Source organism: Mobula hypostoma, chromosome 1 (assembly GCF_963921235.1).
Source record: "Mobula hypostoma chromosome 1, sMobHyp1.1, whole genome shotgun sequence".
In the NCBI taxonomy this organism is placed as follows: Eukaryota; Metazoa; Chordata; class Chondrichthyes; order Myliobatiformes; family Myliobatidae; genus Mobula; species Mobula hypostoma.
Genome location: NC_086097.1, coordinates 21,484,792 through 21,505,979, shown reverse-complemented (window position 1 = coordinate 21,505,979; position 21,188 = coordinate 21,484,792). Strand labels below are relative to the sequence as shown.

General features: G+C 44.0%; 1 protein-coding gene across 2 annotated transcripts in view; it reads right to left on the bottom strand.

Annotated features, from left to right (window-relative positions):
- adck1 (aarF domain containing kinase 1) overlaps positions 1–21,188 on the bottom strand; it is a 751,432-nt gene that overhangs the window by 515,306 nt on the left and 214,938 nt on the right. For both annotated transcript variants that reach the window (XM_063044551.1, XM_063044541.1), the window contains exon 4: positions 9,765–9,968. In XM_063044551.1, the coding sequence (XP_062900621.1) occupies positions 9,765–9,968 (204 nt within the window). The remainder of the gene's footprint in view (positions 1–9,764; positions 9,969–21,188) is intronic.

Genomic DNA, 21,188 nt, shown 5'->3' with positions numbered 1-21,188 from the left:
CACCACTCTCTGGCTGAAGAAATTCCTCCTCATCTCTGCTGTAAAAGGACGTCCCTCTAGTCTGAGGCTGTGTCCTCTGGTCTTTGACTCTCCCACCACAGGAAACATCCTCTCCACATCTACTCTATCAAAGCCTTTCAACATTTGATAGGTTTCAATGAGGTGACCCCCATTCTTCTGAATTCCTGTGAGTAGAGGCCCCAAGCCACAAATGCTCCTCGTATGACAAGCCTTTCAATCCGGGAATCACTTTCATGAACCCCCTCCAATGTCGGCACGTTCTTTCTTAGATAAGGGGTCAAAACTGCTCAAAGTACTCCAAGTGAGGCCTCACCAGTGCCTTATAAAGACTCAGCACTACACCCTTGCTTTTATATTCTCGAAATGGTTGCTTAATATTCAGCACAAGCACGGTGGGCCAAAGAGCTTGATTCCATGCAGTATCTCCCAATGACTCTATGACACTTGGGCATTCATGAACCTCTTGCCCATAGAGTCATAGCGCGACAGAGTAATACAGCATTGAAAAAGGCCCTTCAGCCTAACTTGATCATGTTGGCTAAGATTCCCATCTAAGCTAGTCCCATTTGCCTGCATTTGGCCTATATCCCTCTAAACCTTTCCTATCCATGTACTTATCAAGAAGGTCTGTTAAGTGTGTCATGTACCCAGTGATGGGTTAAAGAACCAGCAGAAATGGAAAACACTTTGGAGTCTGGTATTGCTTTTAACTAATGCTATTTATGAGTAACTACACAATGCAGTAATGTAAATGCAGATATATCAAACAGGTTAGCAACGATAATATATATATGTGTGTGTGTGTGTGTGTGTGTGTGTAAATATAGATTAGATTATGAGAACACTCAGTCCTCTTTTATTGTCATTTAGAAATGCATGCATGCATTAAGAAATGATACAATGTTTCTCCAGAGTGATATCACAGAAAACAGGACAAACCAAAGACTAACACTGACAGAACCACATAACTATGACATATAGTTACAGCAGTGCAAAGCAATACCAAATATAAAAACCAAGCTTTTTCAAGCCTAGGGGTAACTGGATACAGTCTTACGGTGATGGGAAAGTTCAGTTCAGTTCGTGGTATTTAGTTGAGTAGTGGTGGAGAGAGAGAGGTGTTTAGTTTTTCGGGTGAGCTGATGCTGTCAATCTTACTGTTGTCCTCCGAAACTTCCAAGTTAGCCAAACTTGACCAACTTAAGAGCACCATCTTCAAGTGATAGTCTACCAACCCAGGCAAAGGTTAGACACACTGGTAGACTTCACAGGGTCGCTCTTTCACGCACTAATAATCACAGATCGACCCCTCAGAATCGATCCTCAGTCCCACACTCGTGGGCACCTGCACAGGATAGTGGTAACTTCACCATACCCTTGTGCGCCTGTGTGTCCTCCGTGAAACAAGCAATTACTCTGGTTTAAGTACTGTTGTGTTGAACACCAGCTGTCCATCAAGCAGCTCCTCCCTTCTCTCTCTGTAGGAACACAGAAGCTGCCAGTGCCCTTGCAGAAATTCCAAACAAACTGTGAGCAGTCTTCGCCTCTCTCTCTCTCTTAATAACAAGGTGCTTGTATTGAGCAACTCTCTCTCTCTCTCTTTTTAAAAACAAAGTTCATAAGGATAATTCAGGATCCCGTCACAAGTGTTACTAACCTATGCTGGATCCCATGATATATCCTAAGCCCAACATATCGAGGCAATCACGAATGAGGCACGCCAGCAGCTATACTTTGTGAGGAGTTTGAGGAGATGTGGTATGTCACCAAAGACTCGAGCACATTTCTACAGATGTACCATGGAGCACACTCTGACTGAGTTGCATCACCATCTGCTACAAAGGCTCCAATGCACAGGGTAGAGAGGCAGCAAATGGTTGTACGCTCACAGCCAGCTCCATTATGTTGAAAGCTCAATGTTCAAAGTAAATTTGTTATTAAAGTATGTTTATGTCTCCAAATACTACCCTGAGATTCATTTTCTTGCAGGCATTCACAGTAAAGCAAATAAGTACAATGAAATCAATGAAAAACTACACACAAAGATGGAGAAATTGTGCATATACAAATAGATAGACAGATAGATTGATAAATAAATGAATCAACTGAATGAATAACACTGAGGACATGACTTGTAGAGTTGTTGACATTGAGTGTGTTTAATAATCAGTTCATTGTTAGGGTGAATGAAGTTATCCACTCCGGTCTAGCAGCCTGATGACTGAAGGGTATTAACTGCTCTTGAACCTGGTGATATGGGATCTAAGGCTCTGGTACCTCCTCCTGATCATAGACACAAGCCTCCCCACCATTAAGGACACTTTCAAAGGTTGGAATCATCATGAAGGACCCTCAGCATCCAGGACATGCTCTCTTCTCATTCCTATTATCAGCGAGAAGGTACAAGAGCCTGAAGAAGCACACTCAACTCTTTAGGAACAGCCCCATTCCCTTCACCATCAGATTACTGAATGGTCCATGAACACAACCTCACTATTTTGATCTCTTTTTGCACTATTTATTTACTTTGTTATTGCAACCTGTTGTAATATTTTGTGTACTACATTGTTCTCCCACCACAAAACAAGTTTCATGACATATGTAAGTGATAATACACTTGATTCTGATTCTGAACCTGCCTCAACCACTTCCTCTTGCTCCATACATGCGTGAATAAGATACCTCTCAGGTCCATTTTAATTCTTTTCCTTCATGCTTCAAACCTGCTCCTTCTAGTTCACGACTCCCTTTCCCTGGGGAAACGATAGATATGTCCCTCATAGTTTTCTGTAAGTTCTTCCCTCAGTCTCCTACATTCTCAGAAATAAAGTGCTAGTCTGTCTAAACCCTTCCTGGTAATGTTCTCAAAGATTATTTTTACAAGTTCAAAGTTTAAAAGTTCAAAGTAAATTTGTTATTAACGTTCATATATGTCTCCATATACAACCCTGAGATTCATTTTCTTACGGGCAACTCAATAAACCCAATAACCGAAACAAAATCATTGAAAGCCCGCACTCACTGGGCATGCAAGTGTGCAAAAGACAACATACTGTGCAAATACAAAGAGAAAGAAATAATAATAATAAAGAACAACTTATTTAACAGATATAGCCATCCAAAACATATACAACTTACAGAAATCATTAAGTGAAAAATACCAGAAATATGCTGAATTAAAAGAGGAAATTGAAAGACTTTGGAACATGAACAAGGAATGCATTGGCCTGATTGTCAGATCTACAATTGGTATCATCCCAAAGGCACTACATAATAGCATTAAACAATTAGGGCTACACAGTAATATTTATGTAAATCTCTAGAAAGCCACAAAAGTAAACACCACTAGAATAGTCTATGAGTTCCTAGCAATTGACAAATGAGTCTGCTTGGTTATACCCGTACCTCAGGTATTACCAGCTTGAGCTGAGAAAAAAACTTTTTACAATAAAATTAATAATAATAAACAGACGGTTTCCTTGTGGCAATACAGGACCAGCTGTTTAACACAAAAAAAATTATCAACAATACATAATAAAAGACCAACAAGTTCAAGACAATAAATGCAGAAAATGCCAAGAGAAACCAGAAACAATCGAACACATTACAGGATCCTGCAGCAGTTTAACTCAATCTGATGACTTACACAGGCACAATCAAGCGGCAAACATCATTCAACAAAATCTTGCTTTAAAATACAAGCTCATAAAAGACACCATACCTTACTATAAACAGAAGCCTGAACCAGTTTTAGAGTCAGAGTACCACAGATTATATTACGACCGATCCATTATTATGGATAGGATAATTCATAATAACCATCCAGATATAATAATACAGGGTAAACAGGCAAGAACAACTTACCTAATAGATATAGCCATTCCAAACACACATTACTTACAGAAATCAATAAGGGAAAAATACCAGAAATACGCTGAATTAAAAGAGGAAATTGAAAGACTTTTGGACATGAACAGTCCCAATAGTAAACAACTGGTATCATCCCAAAGTCACTACACAATAGCATAACAGTAATATCTGCGTAAATCTCTAAAAGCCACAGTACTAAACGCCAATAGAGTAGATATGTTAAGTTCCTAACCATTGAGAAATGAGTGTGCTTGGATATGCCTGCACCTCAGGTTTTATCAGTTTGAGCAGCAAATAAATAAAAATACAACAGTAATATAAATAACTAAGCAACAAATATCAAGAACATGAGATGAAGAGTCCTTGAAAGTGAGTCTATAAGTTGTGGGAACATTTCAGTGATGGGGCAAGTGAAGTTGAGTAAAGTTATCCCCTCTGGTTCAGGAGCCTGATGGTTGGGGAGTAATAAGTGTTCCTGAACCAGGTGGTGTTAGTCCTGAGGCTCCTGTACCTTCTTCCTGATGGCAGCAGTGAGAAGAGAGCATGGCCTGGGTAGTGGGGGTCCCCGATGATGGATGCTACTTCCCTGTGACAATGCTCCATGTAGATGTGCTCAGTGGTGGGAGGGCTATTACAGGTGTAGCCAATGGTGGCGACAGGTGCACTAGCACTTGACGTTGAGCTGATGGTATTCTCTAATCAAATTCTTCCACGGGGCTGGGGGTGGAGGGGAAGAAGCCATTTCTGACTGCCGTTGAAGGCATTATCCTTGCCCACTGCAGACACAGATACAGTGAACTGCAGGTGTCCACACACACACACGCGCGCACGCAGATGTGTGCACAGTGAAGAACCAGATACGCACACACTGTTCCTTGGTACTTCTTATTTATTTACTGAGTTACAGTGTAGAATAGGCCCTTCCGGCCCTCCACGCCGTGCTGTCCAACAACTCCCAATTTAACCCTAGCCTAATCACAGGACAATTTGCAATGAACAATTAATCTACTAACTGGTAAGTCTTTGACTTGTGGGAGGAAACCAGAGCACCCGAAGGAAACCCACGCGGTCATGGGGAGAACATATGAGTTCCTCACAGGCAGCAGCGGGAATTGAACCCGTGTCGCTGCTACTATAAGGGATTGTGCTAACCACTACACTACTGTGTCACCCTACACATGACAATAATAAACCACTTTACCAAGTTACCTACTCCACCAGCTCCTTGGGTCAAATGAACACGTACACATGTATGTGTGCCTGTACAGGTACAGTGGGTGTCAGAAATGGACACCATTGAGTTATGCATGCACACGCTCACACAGTGGATTTCACACACGCACGGATACAGTGGCATATGCACACATGTACACATTTTTTTTATTTAGAGATACAGCATCGTAACAGGCTCTTCCGGCCAAACAAGCCCACACCGCCCAATGACATTCATGTGACCAATTAACATAAATAATTGCACGTCTTTGGATTGTGGGAGGAAACCAGAGCACCTGAGGGAGACCCACTCAGTCATGAGAAGGACGTTTAAAATCCTTACAGACGGTGGTGGAATTGAACCCTGGTTGCCAGCGTTGTAATATCATAATGCTAACCACCATCCTACTCTTCACCACACATCCATAGAAGCTTGTCAAAGTTTTAGATGTCATGGTGAATCTTTGCAAACCTCTGAGGAAGAAGAGGTGCTGCCATGCTTTCTTTGCAATTGCACTTGTGGGCTGGTTCCAGGACAGGTTATCTGAAATGGTAACACCGAGGAATTTAAAGTGGCTGATTCTCCGATGAGGACTGGCTCTTGGATCTAGCTTCCTCCTTCTGATGTCAATAATTAGCTCCTGGTCTTGCTGACATTGAGTGAGAGGTTGTTGTTGTGGCATCCCTCTACCAGATCCCTCCTATATCCTGATTCATCACCACCTTTGATTCAGCCAACAGTGGTGTCATCAGCAAACTTTAAAATGTCATAGGAGCTGTGCTTAGCTGCACAGTCATAAATGTAAAGCAAGCAGAACGTGGGGCTAGGCTCAGAGTCTTGTGGTGCACCCGTGCTGATGGAGATTGTGGAGGAGATGCCTTTACCAATCTGAACTGACTGGGGTCTGTAAGTGAGGAAATCGAGGATCCAGTTGCAGAAGGAGGTATTGAGGCCAAGGTCTTGAAGCTTATTCATTAGTTTTCAGAGGATGATAATATTGAATGTCAAGCTGCAGTCGATAACGAGCATCCTGATGTAGGCACCTTTGCTGTTCAGATGTTCCAGGGTTGAGTGAAGCACCTGCTGTGGATCTGTTGTGCCAGTAGGCATATTGGAGAGAATCTATGTCAGGAGTTAATTTGTTTCACCTCCAACCTCTCAAAACACTTTATTACAGGGGAAGATAGTCCCTGAAGCAGATTACCGCATTCTTCTTAGGCACGGGTATAATTGAGGCCTGTTTGAAGCAGGTGGGTACTTCAGACTGCCAAAGCAAGAGGTTAAAGATATTGGTGAACACTCCAGCTGGTTGATCAGCACAGATCTTTAGTACTCAGCCAACTAGTCCATCTGGGCTGGAAGCTTTCCTTCACCCTTGTGAAGGATGCTCTCACGTCAGCCTGAAACGGAAATCACAGGGTCAGCGATGGCTGTGGGAGGTTGTGAAGATTCCTCCTTGTTTTGACAGTCAAAGTGAGCATACAACGCACTGAGCTCATCTGGAAGTGAAGCCCTGTTGTCGCCTATCTCACTTGATTTCACATTTGAACACTGCCACAGCTGCTGAGCATCCTTCACTGACTCGTTTAGTCTGGAATTGCCATTTCATCCGTGGGATGGCTTTCCGGAGATCGTACTGGACCTCTTCTATCTTACTTGGTCTCCAGACTTGTATGCCTCTGATCTGACGCTCAGCAGATTGCGATCTCATGGTTCATCCAGGGCTTATGGCTGGGGAAGCCTCTGAATGATTTTGTGGGGACACAGTCGTCTATGACTATCTTTATAAAGTCCCTGACAACCGTGGTATATTCATTCAGATCCACAGATGAGCCCTTGAATTAGCCCAGTCCACCGACTTGAAGCAATCCCATAAATGCTCCTCTGCTTTACACAACCACCTCTTTATTGTCATTATCTCTAGCGCCTTGCTCTTTAGCCTCTGCCTGTGTGCAGGTAGGAGAGGACAGCCAAGTGATCAGATTCCCTGAAATGATATCTAGGCGCGGAATAATAGGCATTCCTAATCGCAGTAAAGCAGTCGTCGAGTATGTTGGGGCCTCTAGTGCTGCAGGTTATATGTGGATGGTAGCCGGGCAGGGTTTTCTTCAAGCAAGCCTGATTGAAGTCCCCAACTATGATTTGAAATGTGTCAAGGTGGACTATTTCTTGTTTGGTGGACGCCTCGTGCAGACTGTGTGTGTGTGTGTGTGTGTGTGTGGGGTGTGTGTCTGTGTGTGTGTGTGGTGTGTGTCTGTGTGTGTGTATGTGTGTGTCTGTGTTTGTGTGCACACTCATGCGCATCTCACTCTCCACACACACGTCTGCACACTCTCATGCGCACCAGCCAATCTTTGTGTAAAATCCACTCTCTCTTCTGCCTCTCTATTTATTTTTCCCCCTGCTTCCTTTCATCATTTCCTTCTGCCAATGTTCCCTATGCCACTCGTGCTGCCCATTTGTCTTTCATCTGTCCCTCGTTCTCCTCCCATCCTGCAGCGGATCTTTCTGCCTCTGTAAACATGAGGAAGTTGTGCCCTCTTTCCCTGCTGCTTATTCCCAGTGATTCAACAGCTAATTATCACCATGACTGCTCGAGAGGCAGCTTCACAGCCAATTCTACAACAGCAGCACATTACTTAACCCACTCGTGACATTCAAAAACAATTATAAGATAAATATTCAGAGCTGTATTCAATGCACTGAAATTAATAATACCAGCCCTGATATTAAAAAATAATTATAACAAATATTCAAAATTGTTTTAATTTTTCACAAGGATTAACAATTGCAGGATTTATATATTATACTTGCATATTTTATATAGAAATTATATGCAACAAACTGAAAATGCTGGAGGAACTCAGCTAGTCAGGCAGCATCTATGGAGGGGAGTAACCGTTGATGTTTCGGGCTGAGATCGTTCATCAACATTACCCCTAATTTTTTTTAACAGCTGCACGGACCAACTATTGCTCTGAACAGGAAGTTTTTACACGGCCTGAAAACTGTGTGGCACTTTAAATTTGTTTTTTTTTTGTAATGTGCGTACTATGAATATTTAGAATGAAAAATTTAAAAATCACATACTTTTGATTTTATCTACTAATTGAAGGGTATATTGAAATACAGTACAACAGAGAAAATCTTTCACGTTGCATGCAGCAGGCCAGCAGTTTATTAACAATCAGCCACCAACTTCCATTCCAATTTGTAACAGTGTTGTAACTTGAAACACTGACAATGTGAATATGTTGAAGCTCTAAAATGTTTCAGAGTAAAGGTTGTGGTATGTTTATTACTTAGAAAATTTATGGATTATATTCATTAATGCATAATTAGTTACAGGGTATCTCACAATTATATTAACATAGATTTCAAAATTATATTAGCACAATGTCAAACTTTTATTAACATAATTGTAAAATTATATTAACGTTATATAAAAGAAAATTCCAGCTGCGCAGCAACAAAAGCTATGTGCATGGGAGCTTTTTAGTTACTGCACAACCATGCAGTCACACAGCTGAGAGGGAACAGTGCCCTTCGTCAGGACTGGAAAGGAAGGGGGCAGATTCTAGCTGTGCCTTTATAAGCATAGTTTTCCCCTGAGATTACAACCCCCCACCCACCCCTCACACATACATCCTCCCTCTAACTAGGTCTCACCTATCACCTGCCAGCTTGTACTCCTTCCCTTCCCCCCACCTTCCTATTCTGGCCTCTGCCCCCTTTGTTTACAGTCTTGATGAATGGTCTCGGCCCAAAAAGTTACCACTTGACTTGCTGAGCTGCTCCAGCATTTTCTGTGTGTTACATAGGACGTAGAACATAATAGCACAGTACAGGCCCTTTGGCCCATAATGTTGTGCTGACTTTTTAACTTAGTCTAAGATCAATCTAACCCTTTCCTCCCACATCGCCCTCTATTTTTCTGTCATCCATGTGCCTGTTTAAGTTTCTTAAATGCCCCTGATATATTCCCTTTACCACCGCCCTTGGCAGGGCATTCTATGCACATACCACTCTGTGTAAAGAAATTACCTCTGACATCCCCCTTATACTTTCCTTTAAACACTTTAAAGCCCCCTTGTATTAGCCATTTCGGCTCTGGGAAAAGTTTCTGGCTGTCCACTCTACCTGTGCCTCTTATCATCTTGTACTCCTCTATCAGGGCACCTCTCGTACTCCTTCGGTCCAAAGAGAAAAGCCCTGGACTTGCTCAAGCTATCTTCATAAGGCACCCCCTCTAGTCCAGGCAGCACCCTGGTAAACCTCCTCTGCACTCTCTCTAAGGCTTCCACGTCTTTCCTATAATGAGGCAAACAGAACTGAACACAATATTCCAAGTGTGGTCGACCCAGAGTTTTATAAAACTGCAACATTACTTTGTGGCTCCTGAACTCAATCCCCGACTAATGAAGGACAACACACCATAAGCTCCTGAATCACCCTATCAGTCTTGTTGCTCAAGATTTCCAGCATCTGCAGAATCCCTTGTGTTTATAGACATAAGATGTTTGATTAAACATGATTACATGATCCCATAGATGTGAAGTGTATTTCATATGTGTGTATTTATAACATAAATACACATGCTCCTCAATTAGATTAATATTGCAAGTACATCACAACATTGAACTCGAAGCTCCCTTGTTACCTCTTTGCCGAGTTCTTCCCGGATAACCTGCTTGATCTCCTGCAGGCTGCTCTGCGGGGCTTGGCTGTGTAGAATCTTCAGAGTGCTGGTGTATTCCTCAGGCAACAGGTAGTCCAAGCCCCCCAGGTGCTGGCCCACTTTGATGAAGGTGCCCCTGTTGGCACGGCAGAGTGTCAGCAGGTGATGAGCAGAACGACGGTGAACCTTCGGAGAGCAAGAAACACAAAGGTGGTTTTACTCATCTGACATCTGAGTGGTGAACTAGACTCTTCTAAAGAAAAGTTCCAACAGAATGGAAAACTTCAAAACACTGAACAGCGATCCAGAGATGTGGAGGTTAGCTTATGAGGAGGGACTGACTCACCTGGGACTATACTCACCACAACTTAGAAGCATGAGAAGGACTCTTATAGAAACATAAAATTGTGAAAAGGACAAACAAGATAGAAGAGTGAAAGTTGCTTGCATTGGTAAATGAGATTACATTAAATTAGATTCAACTTTATTGTCATAGTGCCGAGTACAGATACAAAGCCCATGAAATGCAGTTAGCATCTGATCATAAATGCAAAGAATAGTGTTATTTACAAAATAACTGTGAATAAAAAGTAAGTGCTACAGCACACAAATATAAAAGTACTGAGAGAATACAATATGGGTGCAATACTGCTTAGCGCTGTTTTGTGAGGTTCGGCAGGGTCACAGCCTCAGGGAAGAAGCTCTTCCTGTGCCTGCTGGTGCGGGAGCGGAGGTTCCTGTAGTGCCTATCAGATGGGAAGAAAGTAAAAAGTTCATGGTAGGGGGAGATGCATCCTTGATAATGCTTTTCGCCCTGCCCAGGCAGCGTTTATGGTAGATGTTCTCAATGGTGGGCAATAGGGTACCAATAATCCGCTGGGCAGTTTTCACCACACGCTGGAGTGCTTTGCGGTCTGATACGGGACAATTGCCATACCACACTGAGATGCAGTTGGTGAGTATGCTCTCAATGGTACAGCGGTAAATGTCCATCAGTATCCTGGGATAGAGGTGAGCTTTCTTGATGCTCCGCAGGAAGTAAAGGCGCTGTTGTGCCTTTTTGATCAGGACGGAGGAGTTCAGGGACCAGGTGAGATCCTTGGAAATGTGGACACCAAGGAATTTGAAGCTTGATACATGCTCCACTACAGCTCCGTTGAAGTAGATGGGGACGTGAGTGTGGCTCTTAGCATGCCTGAAGTCCACAATAATCTCCTCGGTCTTCTAGGTGTTAAGGGCCAGGTTGTTGTCGGCATACCGCGCAGCCAAGTGCTGGACCTCATCCCTGTAGGCCGTCTCGTCATTCCCTCTGATCAGGCCAACCACTGTGGCGTCATCTGCGAACTTGATTATGGAGTTAGAACCATGTACAGGAACGTAGTCATAGGTGAAAAGGGAGTACAGAAGAGGGCTCAGCACACAGCCTTGAGGCACACCGGTGTTCAGGGTGAGAGTGGAGGAGGAGAGGTTGTCTAACTTAACTGATTGGGGTCTGTCAGTCAGAAAGTCCAAGTCCAATTGCAGAGAGATGAGCTGATACCAAGCTGGCAAAGTTTGGTGATCAGCTTGGAGGGTATCACAATATTGAACGCCAAACTAAAGTCAATGAACAGCATTCTGACATAAGAGTTGGGGCTGTCCAGCTGTGAAGTGCTGTGGAGATGGCGTCCTCTGTTGACCTGTAGGTGCGACAGGCAAATTGATGGTGGTCCAGGGTAGTGGGCAGACAGGATTTCAGATGTGATAGCACCAGTCTCTCAAAGCACTTTGCAACGATGGGGGTGAGTGCAACTGGGCGGAAGTCATTCAGGCCAGTGGTAGTGGAATGTTTCGGCACTGGCACGATGGTGGCGATCTTGGAAGCTTGTGGGGACAACTGCCTGGGCCAGGAACAGATTGAAAATGTCCGTGAAGACCCCAGCCAACTGCCCTGCACAGACTCTGAGCACATGGCCAGGTATTCCGTCCAGACCAGCTGCCTTCCGTACACTGGAAGACTAGTAGACTGGAACTAGGAAACGTAGCCTCAAAGTTCAAGGAAATAGATTTAGGATGGATATGAGGAGAAACTGCTTTTCCCAGACAGTAGTGAATCAGTGGAATTCTCGGCCACCTCATTAAATACTGTACATTTAAGACACAGTTAGATAGATTTTTGTGTTGTAGCAGAATTAAGAGTTACAGGGGAAAGGCAAGTAATTAGAGGTGAATCCATCATTAGCCATGCTCTTATTAAATGGTAGAGAATTGAATTAGACATTGGCTTTGTGAGAGAAGCCAGAGAGTGGTAGTAGATGGGTGCCTCCCTGACTGGAGACCCGTGACTAGTGGAGTGCCACAGGGATTGGTGCCCAGTCCGTTGTTGCTTGTCATCAAGATCAATGATCTGGATGATAATGTGGTTAACTGCATCAGGAAATTTGTGGATGACACCAAGATAGGGGATGTACTACTCAGCGATGAAGACTATCAAAGCTTACAGCGAGATCTGGACCAGTCAGTGAAACGTTCTGAAAAATGGCAGATGGAATTCAACGCGGATAAGTGTGAGGTGTTGCACTCAGTAGGACCAACGAAGGTAAGTGAATGGTAGAGCACTGAGGAGTGTGGTAGAACAAAAGGATCTGGGAATACAGGTACATAATTCATTGAAAGTGGCATCACAGGTCGACGGTTCATAAAGAAAGCTTTCAGCACATTGGCCTTCATAAATCAAAGTACTGAGTACAGGAGATGGGATGCTATGTTGTTGTATAAGACGTTGGTGAGGCTTAATTTGGAATATTGTCTGCAGTTTTGGTCACCTACATACAGGACAGATGTAAGTAAGTTTCACCAAGGTGAATATTGTCTCTGTCTCAAAAGGAAGAAGTAGATGATCTCTAATTAAAATATATTTAAGGCAGAGTAAGACAGATTTTTACATAGCATGGAATTAAGGGCTATTGAGAAAAGACAGGTAAGTGGAACTGAGTCCATGACCAGATCAGCCATGATCTTATTTTGGTCGAATAGGCTCAATAGGCCAGATGGTCCACTCCTGCCCCTCTTTCCTATGTTACTGTGCTTGTATGATAATGCAGAAGGCACAACTAGTAAGTCTGCAGGAGATGCTAAAAATAGGTAGTGTCCTCGCCAGTGATGATGGTCTTCAGAAATTGCAGAGGGAACTTGATCAGCTCAGCAAGTGGGTCAAGGAATGGCAAATGGAGTTTAATTCAGATAAGACTATATATAAGACCATGGGCATAGGAGCAGAATTAGGACATTCAGCCCATTGTTTCAATATGGCTGAACCATTTCCCTCTCAACTCCATTCTCCTGCCTTCTCCCCATAACCTTCACGCCCCGGCTAATCGAGAACCTATCAACCTGCGCCTTAACACACCCAGTGAGATGACCTCCACAGCTGCCAAGGTAATAGTAAGGTGGGGCCGTTTCGTAAGGCAAATCAGAATAGGACTTTCACAGTGAATAGTCGGGCTCTGGAGAGCGTTGTGGATCAGAAGGACCTTCATGTACAAGCTCATGATTCCATGAAACTGGAATTAGAAGTCAACAGGGACACTGGCCTTCATCAGTCAGGGCAATGGGCAATGAGTATTGATGGGATGATGGGAATGGATGTTATGTTTTATTTATTTATTTATTGGGGTACAAAGCAGAACAGGCCCATCCAGCCCTTCATGCCACACCTCCCAGCAACCTCCAAATTAACCATGGCCTAATCACAGGACTATTTACAATGACCAATTAACCTACTAACCGGTACGTCTTTGGACTATAGGAGAAAACCCTAGGGTCACAGGGAGAATGTACAAACTCCTTACAGACAACAGAGGGATTGAATCCAGGTCACCAGTACTGTAAAGCGTTGTGCTAACCACTACTCTACCGTGCTGTAGTTGTGCAAGACATTGGTGAGGCTACATTGGAATACTTCGATCCCTTTTGGTCACCCTGCTAGAGGAAACATAACATAAAGCTAGAAAGATTGCAGAGGAGATTTACAAGGATGTTGAGGAACTGAGTTATGGAGAGAGGCTGAGCAGGTTATAGAGGCGTAGAAATCATGAAGGGCAATGCACACAGTTTTTTTTCGAGTATTAGGGAATCCAAGCTTTAACGAGCATCGATTTCAAGGTGAGAGGAAAGAGATTTAACAAGACCCTGAGGGACAATGTTGTCACCCAGTGTATGATTGGTAGGACCTGTGTGAGAAAGTGATTCAGGTAGGTACATCAGCATTTAAAAGGCACTTTTTGAAGGTTTAGAGATATGGGCCAATCTTGCGACTAGTTTAGATGGAAATCTTGATCGGCATGGACCAGATGGGCTGAAGGGCTTGCTTCTGCACTGCATGACCATGAAGTCGCCGAAACAACATCTCTGAATCAGAATCAGATTTGTTATATGCACCTCTGTCTATCCAATTATATGTGTGGGGTTCAGAAGGCAAGGTGACTCGGTCCGATTTCAGGAACTCTCTGTTCTGCACTCTGACTGGCTCACTCCGGTCCAAGAAGGCATGTGGTCCCCGCATCTGGAGTTCAAATTTCAAAGTAAAATTTATCATCGAAGTACATTGATCTCACTATAGCTTACCCTGAGATTTGTTTTCTTGCAGGCATTCACAGTAGAACAAAGAAATACAATGGAATCAATAAAAAAAACTACACACTAAGACTGACAAGCAACCAACGTGCAAAAGAAGCCAAATACAAAACAAACATAAATAATAAATAAATACATAAATAATACTAAGAACGTAAGTTAATTGGTCAGACTGACGGCGAGGGAGCTGCATGGTCTCGGTTGTTGTGTGGACCACGCCCTCAAGGCATGGCACTGCTTCTCATAGCCACCCAGGAGAGGAGGTGCCGGAGGCAGTGTGGGAGAGACAGAGGCACAGCGGGCACATTGGAATCCATGCCCAAGGTTCAGGCACTCATGCCACAGCGTCTCCTGTGACAGTCACCCAAGAGAGGAGGCCTGGAGGCAGTGTGGGAGAGACAGAGGCACAGCGGGCCACTGGAATCAGTGCTGTGTTGGGGATCAGCTCCTACAGTCCGGCTCTCCCTGCGGTGCTGCCCTCTAGTGTTCTCTCCCTAGAAGACAAACTGGATTGCCTTTATCTGTGGCTGTGGGAGATGAGAATCTTCTGCTTGCCTGTTTTGCAGGAATGTGGCTCCAGTACAACACCCCCTACACCAGCAGTCTCCAGGCCATACCACGCAGGGACTTGTGCTAATATTACTTAATGACTGTATGTGTTTTCGTAATTGTACGTGCTGTGTTTTGCACACAAATGCACAAACTGTGTGTTGCGCCTTGGTCCCAGAGGAATACTGTTTTGTTTAACTGTATACACATGTATGGTCAAATGACAATTAAACTTGAACTTAAACTTGAGTTGTAGAGTCCTTGAAAGTGAGTCTATAGGTTGCGAAATCAGTTCAGTGTTGAGGTGTGTGACTTTATCCACACCGTTCAGGAGCCTGATGGGTGTAGGTTAATAACAGTTCCTGAACCTAGTGGTGTTGGACCTAAGGTTCTCGCACCTCCTGGTCGCAAGAACAGAGCATGGCCTGGATGATACAGTCATTGAGCAACTTTGCAAACTCCTGCCTGAACATGCACATCGCGAAAAGACCAAAGGATACCCACCAGACTGGTCCAGGTGTCAGCAAATGGCTGTCAAAGCTCAATATACAGCTTTCTGGCCACTGCCTGCTGTAACCATAAGGAGAACACTCACAGATTGCAAAGCTACGACCAGCCATCTCATTTGACCTTAGCTGCTCTGTGTTAGAGAGCAGACACTGGCCAGCACAGCGGTATAATTCCTAGCTTCAACAAACTTGATAGTTTTGCGCCAACTCTGCTCTACGGGAGAAGATAATACACTCTCCAATAAAATTGTGATTTAAGTAGCATTTCATACCAGTCACACCTAAGGAGCTGAGCCACACCTATGTCCATTGTATAAAGTCATTCTCATAAGGACCTCCATCTTTTTGATGGTAACATGTCCTTGTTATGTGAAAGAAGTACTTGCTACCATCATGACAGTTTTATTTAGAATTATAATATAAACTTATCACCTTTTCCAAAAAAACGCCTATGCACTTTGAAGAGAAAACATCAGGAATGGAAGGTACAGGCTAAAATAAGGGTTATATTTAAAGATATTCTTCATTTGTCACATGTGTACCAAAGCATTGAAACACACAGTGACATGCGTCGCTGTGCGTCAACAACCAACACAAGGATTGTACCGGGGGCAACCTGCACGTCCTGCCATGCTTCCAGCGCCAACACAGCATACCCAAAACTCACCAACTCTACCATCTTTGGAATGTGGGGGGAAACCGGAGCAGCCAGAGGGAAGTAACTCACGGGGAGAACGTACAAATTCCTCAGAGGCAGCGGATGAAATTGAACCCTGCTTGATGATAGCCGAGCTGAAAGGCGATTGCACTAAATACTATGCTACTGTGCTGCCCACGTATTGTACTGCTGCCGCAAAAACAACAAACTTCACGACGTACGACGGTGATATTAAACTCGATACTAATTCTGATTCAAAAGACAAATAATTAGGTAGAATCAGAACTCCAGAGAAATATTAGATAATATGTTGCAACACACATAAAAAATGCTGGTGAACGCAGCAGGCCCCGTCCCATGATCCTCTCATATCCCTTTTGCCAATCGACTTCCCAGCTCTTAGCTCCATCCCTCCCCCTCCTGTCTTCTCCTATCATTTCAGATCTCCCCCTCCCCCTCCCACTTTCAAATCTCTATCTCTTCTTTCAGTTAGTCCTGTCAAAGGGTCTCGGCCCGAAACGTCGACTGTACCTCTTCCTATAGATGCTGCTTGGCCTGCTGTGTTCACCAGCATTTTTTATGTGTGTTGCTTGAAATTCCAGCATCTACAGATTTCCTTGTGTTTGCGTTAGATAATATGTTAAATGCTTCAAAACAACAGAAGTTTCTTATGCAGATCTTTTCAAGAACTTTCTGATTGTTTATGTGACTGAATTATTAAGGGTGAAGACCCTTACTAAATGCCATCCGGACTTGTTGCCTGAACCTCATTTAAGCAGAGGGCATGAATGCAAAAAAAAAAAAATCAAAGGACTGCCGTTTTGATAAAAGTCTCTACTTCCTTTCATTTGCAAGGCAATCTCGTTTGAAGAACAAATGGATTTTTTTTCTCAATGTCAAGCAATCAGGATATTAATAATTTTGAGCACTTAAGTACATAAAGCGTGAACGACAGTCTCTTGGCTGCCCGTTGACTCATTTGCTCTTAACTCTTCACCATAGCAAAGTCGTTATAAATGCCTGAGATGATTCTGAAAATCCAACTGCATTAGCATTTCAAAGGCACAAGGTAATATCTAGTACAATTAACCTTTTCATTTTAAATACAAATTAGCCTGCATTTTTTAAAATCTGTTTCCTTGTGTGTCTAGGGAGATCCATGTTTCTAGGCGGGGAGGAGGGTGACGGTGCTTGATGTTCAGGCAATGACATTTGCATTGATCAAGGTGGATGGAGCAAAGGACCTATCCTTGTCCATCATTGCATTTACGCTTCACAGCAGAAATCCAGTCTGTTTGGCATAAACTCCCCCACAAAACCACAAACTCCAGCAGTCCCTTCTCCAATGTTTTGCTTTCTCAAGTGTGCAATCTGAAGCCTTGGGACCAATACCACAACCCCATCATCCTAGAGACCTTGGGACCAATACCACAACCCCATCACCCTAAAGACCTAAGAACCAAGGGTTCGGAAGCTTTGGGACCAATACCACAACCTCATCACCCTAGAGACCTAGGGACCAATGCCACAAGCCCGTCACCCTAGAGACCTAAGAACCAAGGGTTCGGAAGCTTTGGGACCAAAAACACAACCCTATCACCCTAGAGACGCAAAGTGGAGAATATCCTGACTGATTGAATCGCAGCCTGGCATAGAAACACCAATGCCCAAGAACAGAAAAGCTTACAAAGAGTGGTGGATACAGCCCACTCCATCAGAGGCAAAGCCTTCCCCTTTGTTGATCATATCTACAAGGAGAACCGCCACAAGGAAGCAGTATCCATCAGCAAGGACTGTCACCATCCACCATACTCCCTTCTCACTGCTGCCATCAGGAAGAAGGTACAGGAGCCATAGGTCCCACACCACCAGGTTCAGGGACAATTAATACCCTTCAACCATGAGGCTTCTGAACCATCATGGATAACTGGGGTACCACAGTAGCATAGTGGCCTTTACAGCTCGGGGCATTCCAGAGTCCAGAGATCAATTCCAGCACCATCTAAGGAGCTTGTACGTTCTCCCCATGGGTGCGTGAGGTCCCCCTAGGTGCTCCGGTTTCCCCCCACATTCCAAAGACGCACCAGTTAGTAGGTTAATTGGTCAGATTAATTATCCTGTGATTAGGCCATGGTTAAATAGGAGGGCTGCAAGGTGGCACAGCTCATTCGGCTAGAACGGTCTGTATCTCCAAAAAAATAAATTAAAATAAAACTTCCCTCACCTCAACACTGAACTGATCACCAAACACAACCGATGGACTCACTTTCAAGGTCTCATGGTCTCAGTATTTTTTTATTCATTGTTATTACTTTTTTGTATTTGCACAGTTTGCCTTCTTGTCGGTTGCTTGTCGGTCTTTGAGAATAAATTTACTTTGAACTTGCTTACTGGGGCATGAATTTATTTTATGCCCCAAGTGTATGCTCAATGCCTTCCTGGAGATAAGGAGAATGCAATCAGCCAGTATGTGAGCAAAAACTGATCCATTTGATCCCTGTTGTTTAACTGGATTTTGGATGAGTGCGGACAAGGCTCACAACGCTTGTGGGTGGTGCAGGTGACGCTGCCCCCAAGTTAAATATCTGGTCCAAGTCCCGGAATGGAATGATGACTGCACTGTTTTGCTTTAACCACCTTATAAGCTAAGGGTGTGTTGGGGGCAGCCCACAAGAGTCACCACACATTCCAGCAGCAAAACAGAATAGACAATAGACAATAGGTGCAGGAGTAGGCCATTCGGCCCTTCGAGCCAGCGCTGTCATTCACTGTGATCATGGCTGATCATCCACAATCAGTATCCGGTTCCTGCCTTATCCCCATATCCTTTGATTCCGCTATCTTTAAGAGCTCTATCCATCTCTTTTTTTGAAAGCATCTGGGGCAGAGCATTCCATATATCCACCACTCCCTGGGTGAAAAAGTTTTTCCTCAACTCCGTTCTAAATGGCCTACCCCTAATTCTTAAACTGTGGCCTCTGGTTCTGGACTCACCCATCAGCGGGAACATGCTTCCTGCCTCCAGCGTGTCCAATCCCTTAATAATCTTATATGTTTCAATAAGATCCCACAATGCCCACAGCGTTGAACAGAAAAAGTAAAAACAACAGAACAACAGCAACAAAACAACGGCAAGACAAGCGGCAATATCAAATCAGTTCCCAATTCTGCAGTCCGTAGCCGGTGTGCTGTCTTTGCAGCCTCAGAATCACAGCATTGACTGCGCGAAAGAAGATTGAGTGATGACGACGTGCAAATATTACAGCCGTCATGAGGCGCTGCGATGGGTGCAGCCTGTGCGGAGGGTAAGAGGCAGCAGCATTTCAGCCAAAGGCTCTTCAAACAGAAGCTCTCACTGATAATAAACGTATAACTCTGTCAAAAATGAAGATTGCTGTCTGGCAGGACAGCTCTGGGCCAGAAAGCCCATGCAGCTGGGCGCTCCAGCTTTGCCATTAGGATTCTGCTGCTCCACCAGATCCCATTATACCGATATCATGTGATTATTCCAGTGCAACGGGCAGGCGCCTGACACTGTGCCTATTGTGGCTCAGTTAGCTTATCTGTGCCGCACACTGAATTGAGATGAAGCTCGGAATCCGTCGAGTGGGAACTCTTTTCTGCTGCTTAAATGGTTCCAGTTGGCTGCAGCACATCACTCAATAACTGAACATGCACTCAGATTCACCCACCGCTGTCTCAGCTAGAAATCTTTCCTGTTTCCTGGAAACAGAGGTCCCACACGGCCAGGCTCTGGAACAGTTATTACCCTCAGTCATCAAGCTATTGAACTTCACTCACCTGGACACTGAACTGATTCCACAACGGATGGGCTCACTTTCAATGGCTCTACAACTCATGTCCTCAGCATTTTTATTATTAGTTGTAGATCTTTTGTATTTGCATAACTTGCCTTCTTTTGCACATTGGTTGCTTCTCACTCTTAGTCTGGAGCTTTTCATTGATCCTATTGTATTTCTTTGTTCTACTGTGAATGCCCGCAAGAAAATAAATCTCAAGGTAGGATATAGTGACACGCTGTACACTTTATTAGGGTACAGAAGTGGAACCCAGTGTTGGCTTCTGCTGCTGTAGCACATCCATTTCAAGGTTCGATATGTTGTGCAATCAGAGAGGCTCCTCTGCACGCCACTGTGGCAACAAGTTCAAGTTTAATTATCACTCAACCACGTGCATGTGTACAGCCAAATGAAACAGTGTTCCCAAGGTGCAAAACACAGTACTAACAGCATGCACCACGCATCACATATAGAACGTACGGTTTAAATAGCAGAAAAACATACAGTCACAAACAAATAATATAGCCCAAGTCCCCTGAGTGGCAAGGCCTGTAGATTGATGGCTTATGGGATGTTATCCTGGTAGAGCTGGTCTTCCACTGAGTGAATACTGGAGGGCAGCACCAATGCGAGGCTCCAGTGCAACCACAGAGGTCACCGCTCTCTCCATACCACCTCTGGCGTCTGCTCTGCTGGGTGGCTGCAACAGGCAACAACACCTTGGTACGAGGGCCTGGTCCGTGCAACAACCGAGGCAACGCAGTTCCCCCGCCATCGGTCTCCCCACTGAACCAGCGAAATGGACTTGCAATTTCCAAAAGGATCTTGTAATCACAACATAAGTGTTCAAAAGAATCATTTGCACCATTTATTGGACCACGCACAGTCTCTGCACAACAATGGTACACAACAAGTTCATGTAACAACACAGAAAGTCCAGCTCCATCACTGTCGAGCATCTCGCTGATGGGGTCGATCTGCAGGCCTTGATGTTTTTAATATCCAACAGTGTCTTGCAATTGAAAAAAAGAGGTAAAGCACAAATAACTACTCCTTTGGTTTGACCTGGAGAAGCCACTGTAACCATGCCTGCTGCCAATCTACCACATGGTTATTTTATTGTCGCCTCCCTGTCAGCCTGAGCCAATCTAGTCATTTTCCTTGATCTCCCTCAGTAACAAACCTTTTTTATCCACAAACCTACCACCCACTGGAAGTTTTTTTTGTTTCTCGCACCATTCTCTAGAAACTGTTGTGCATGAAAATCCCGGAAGAT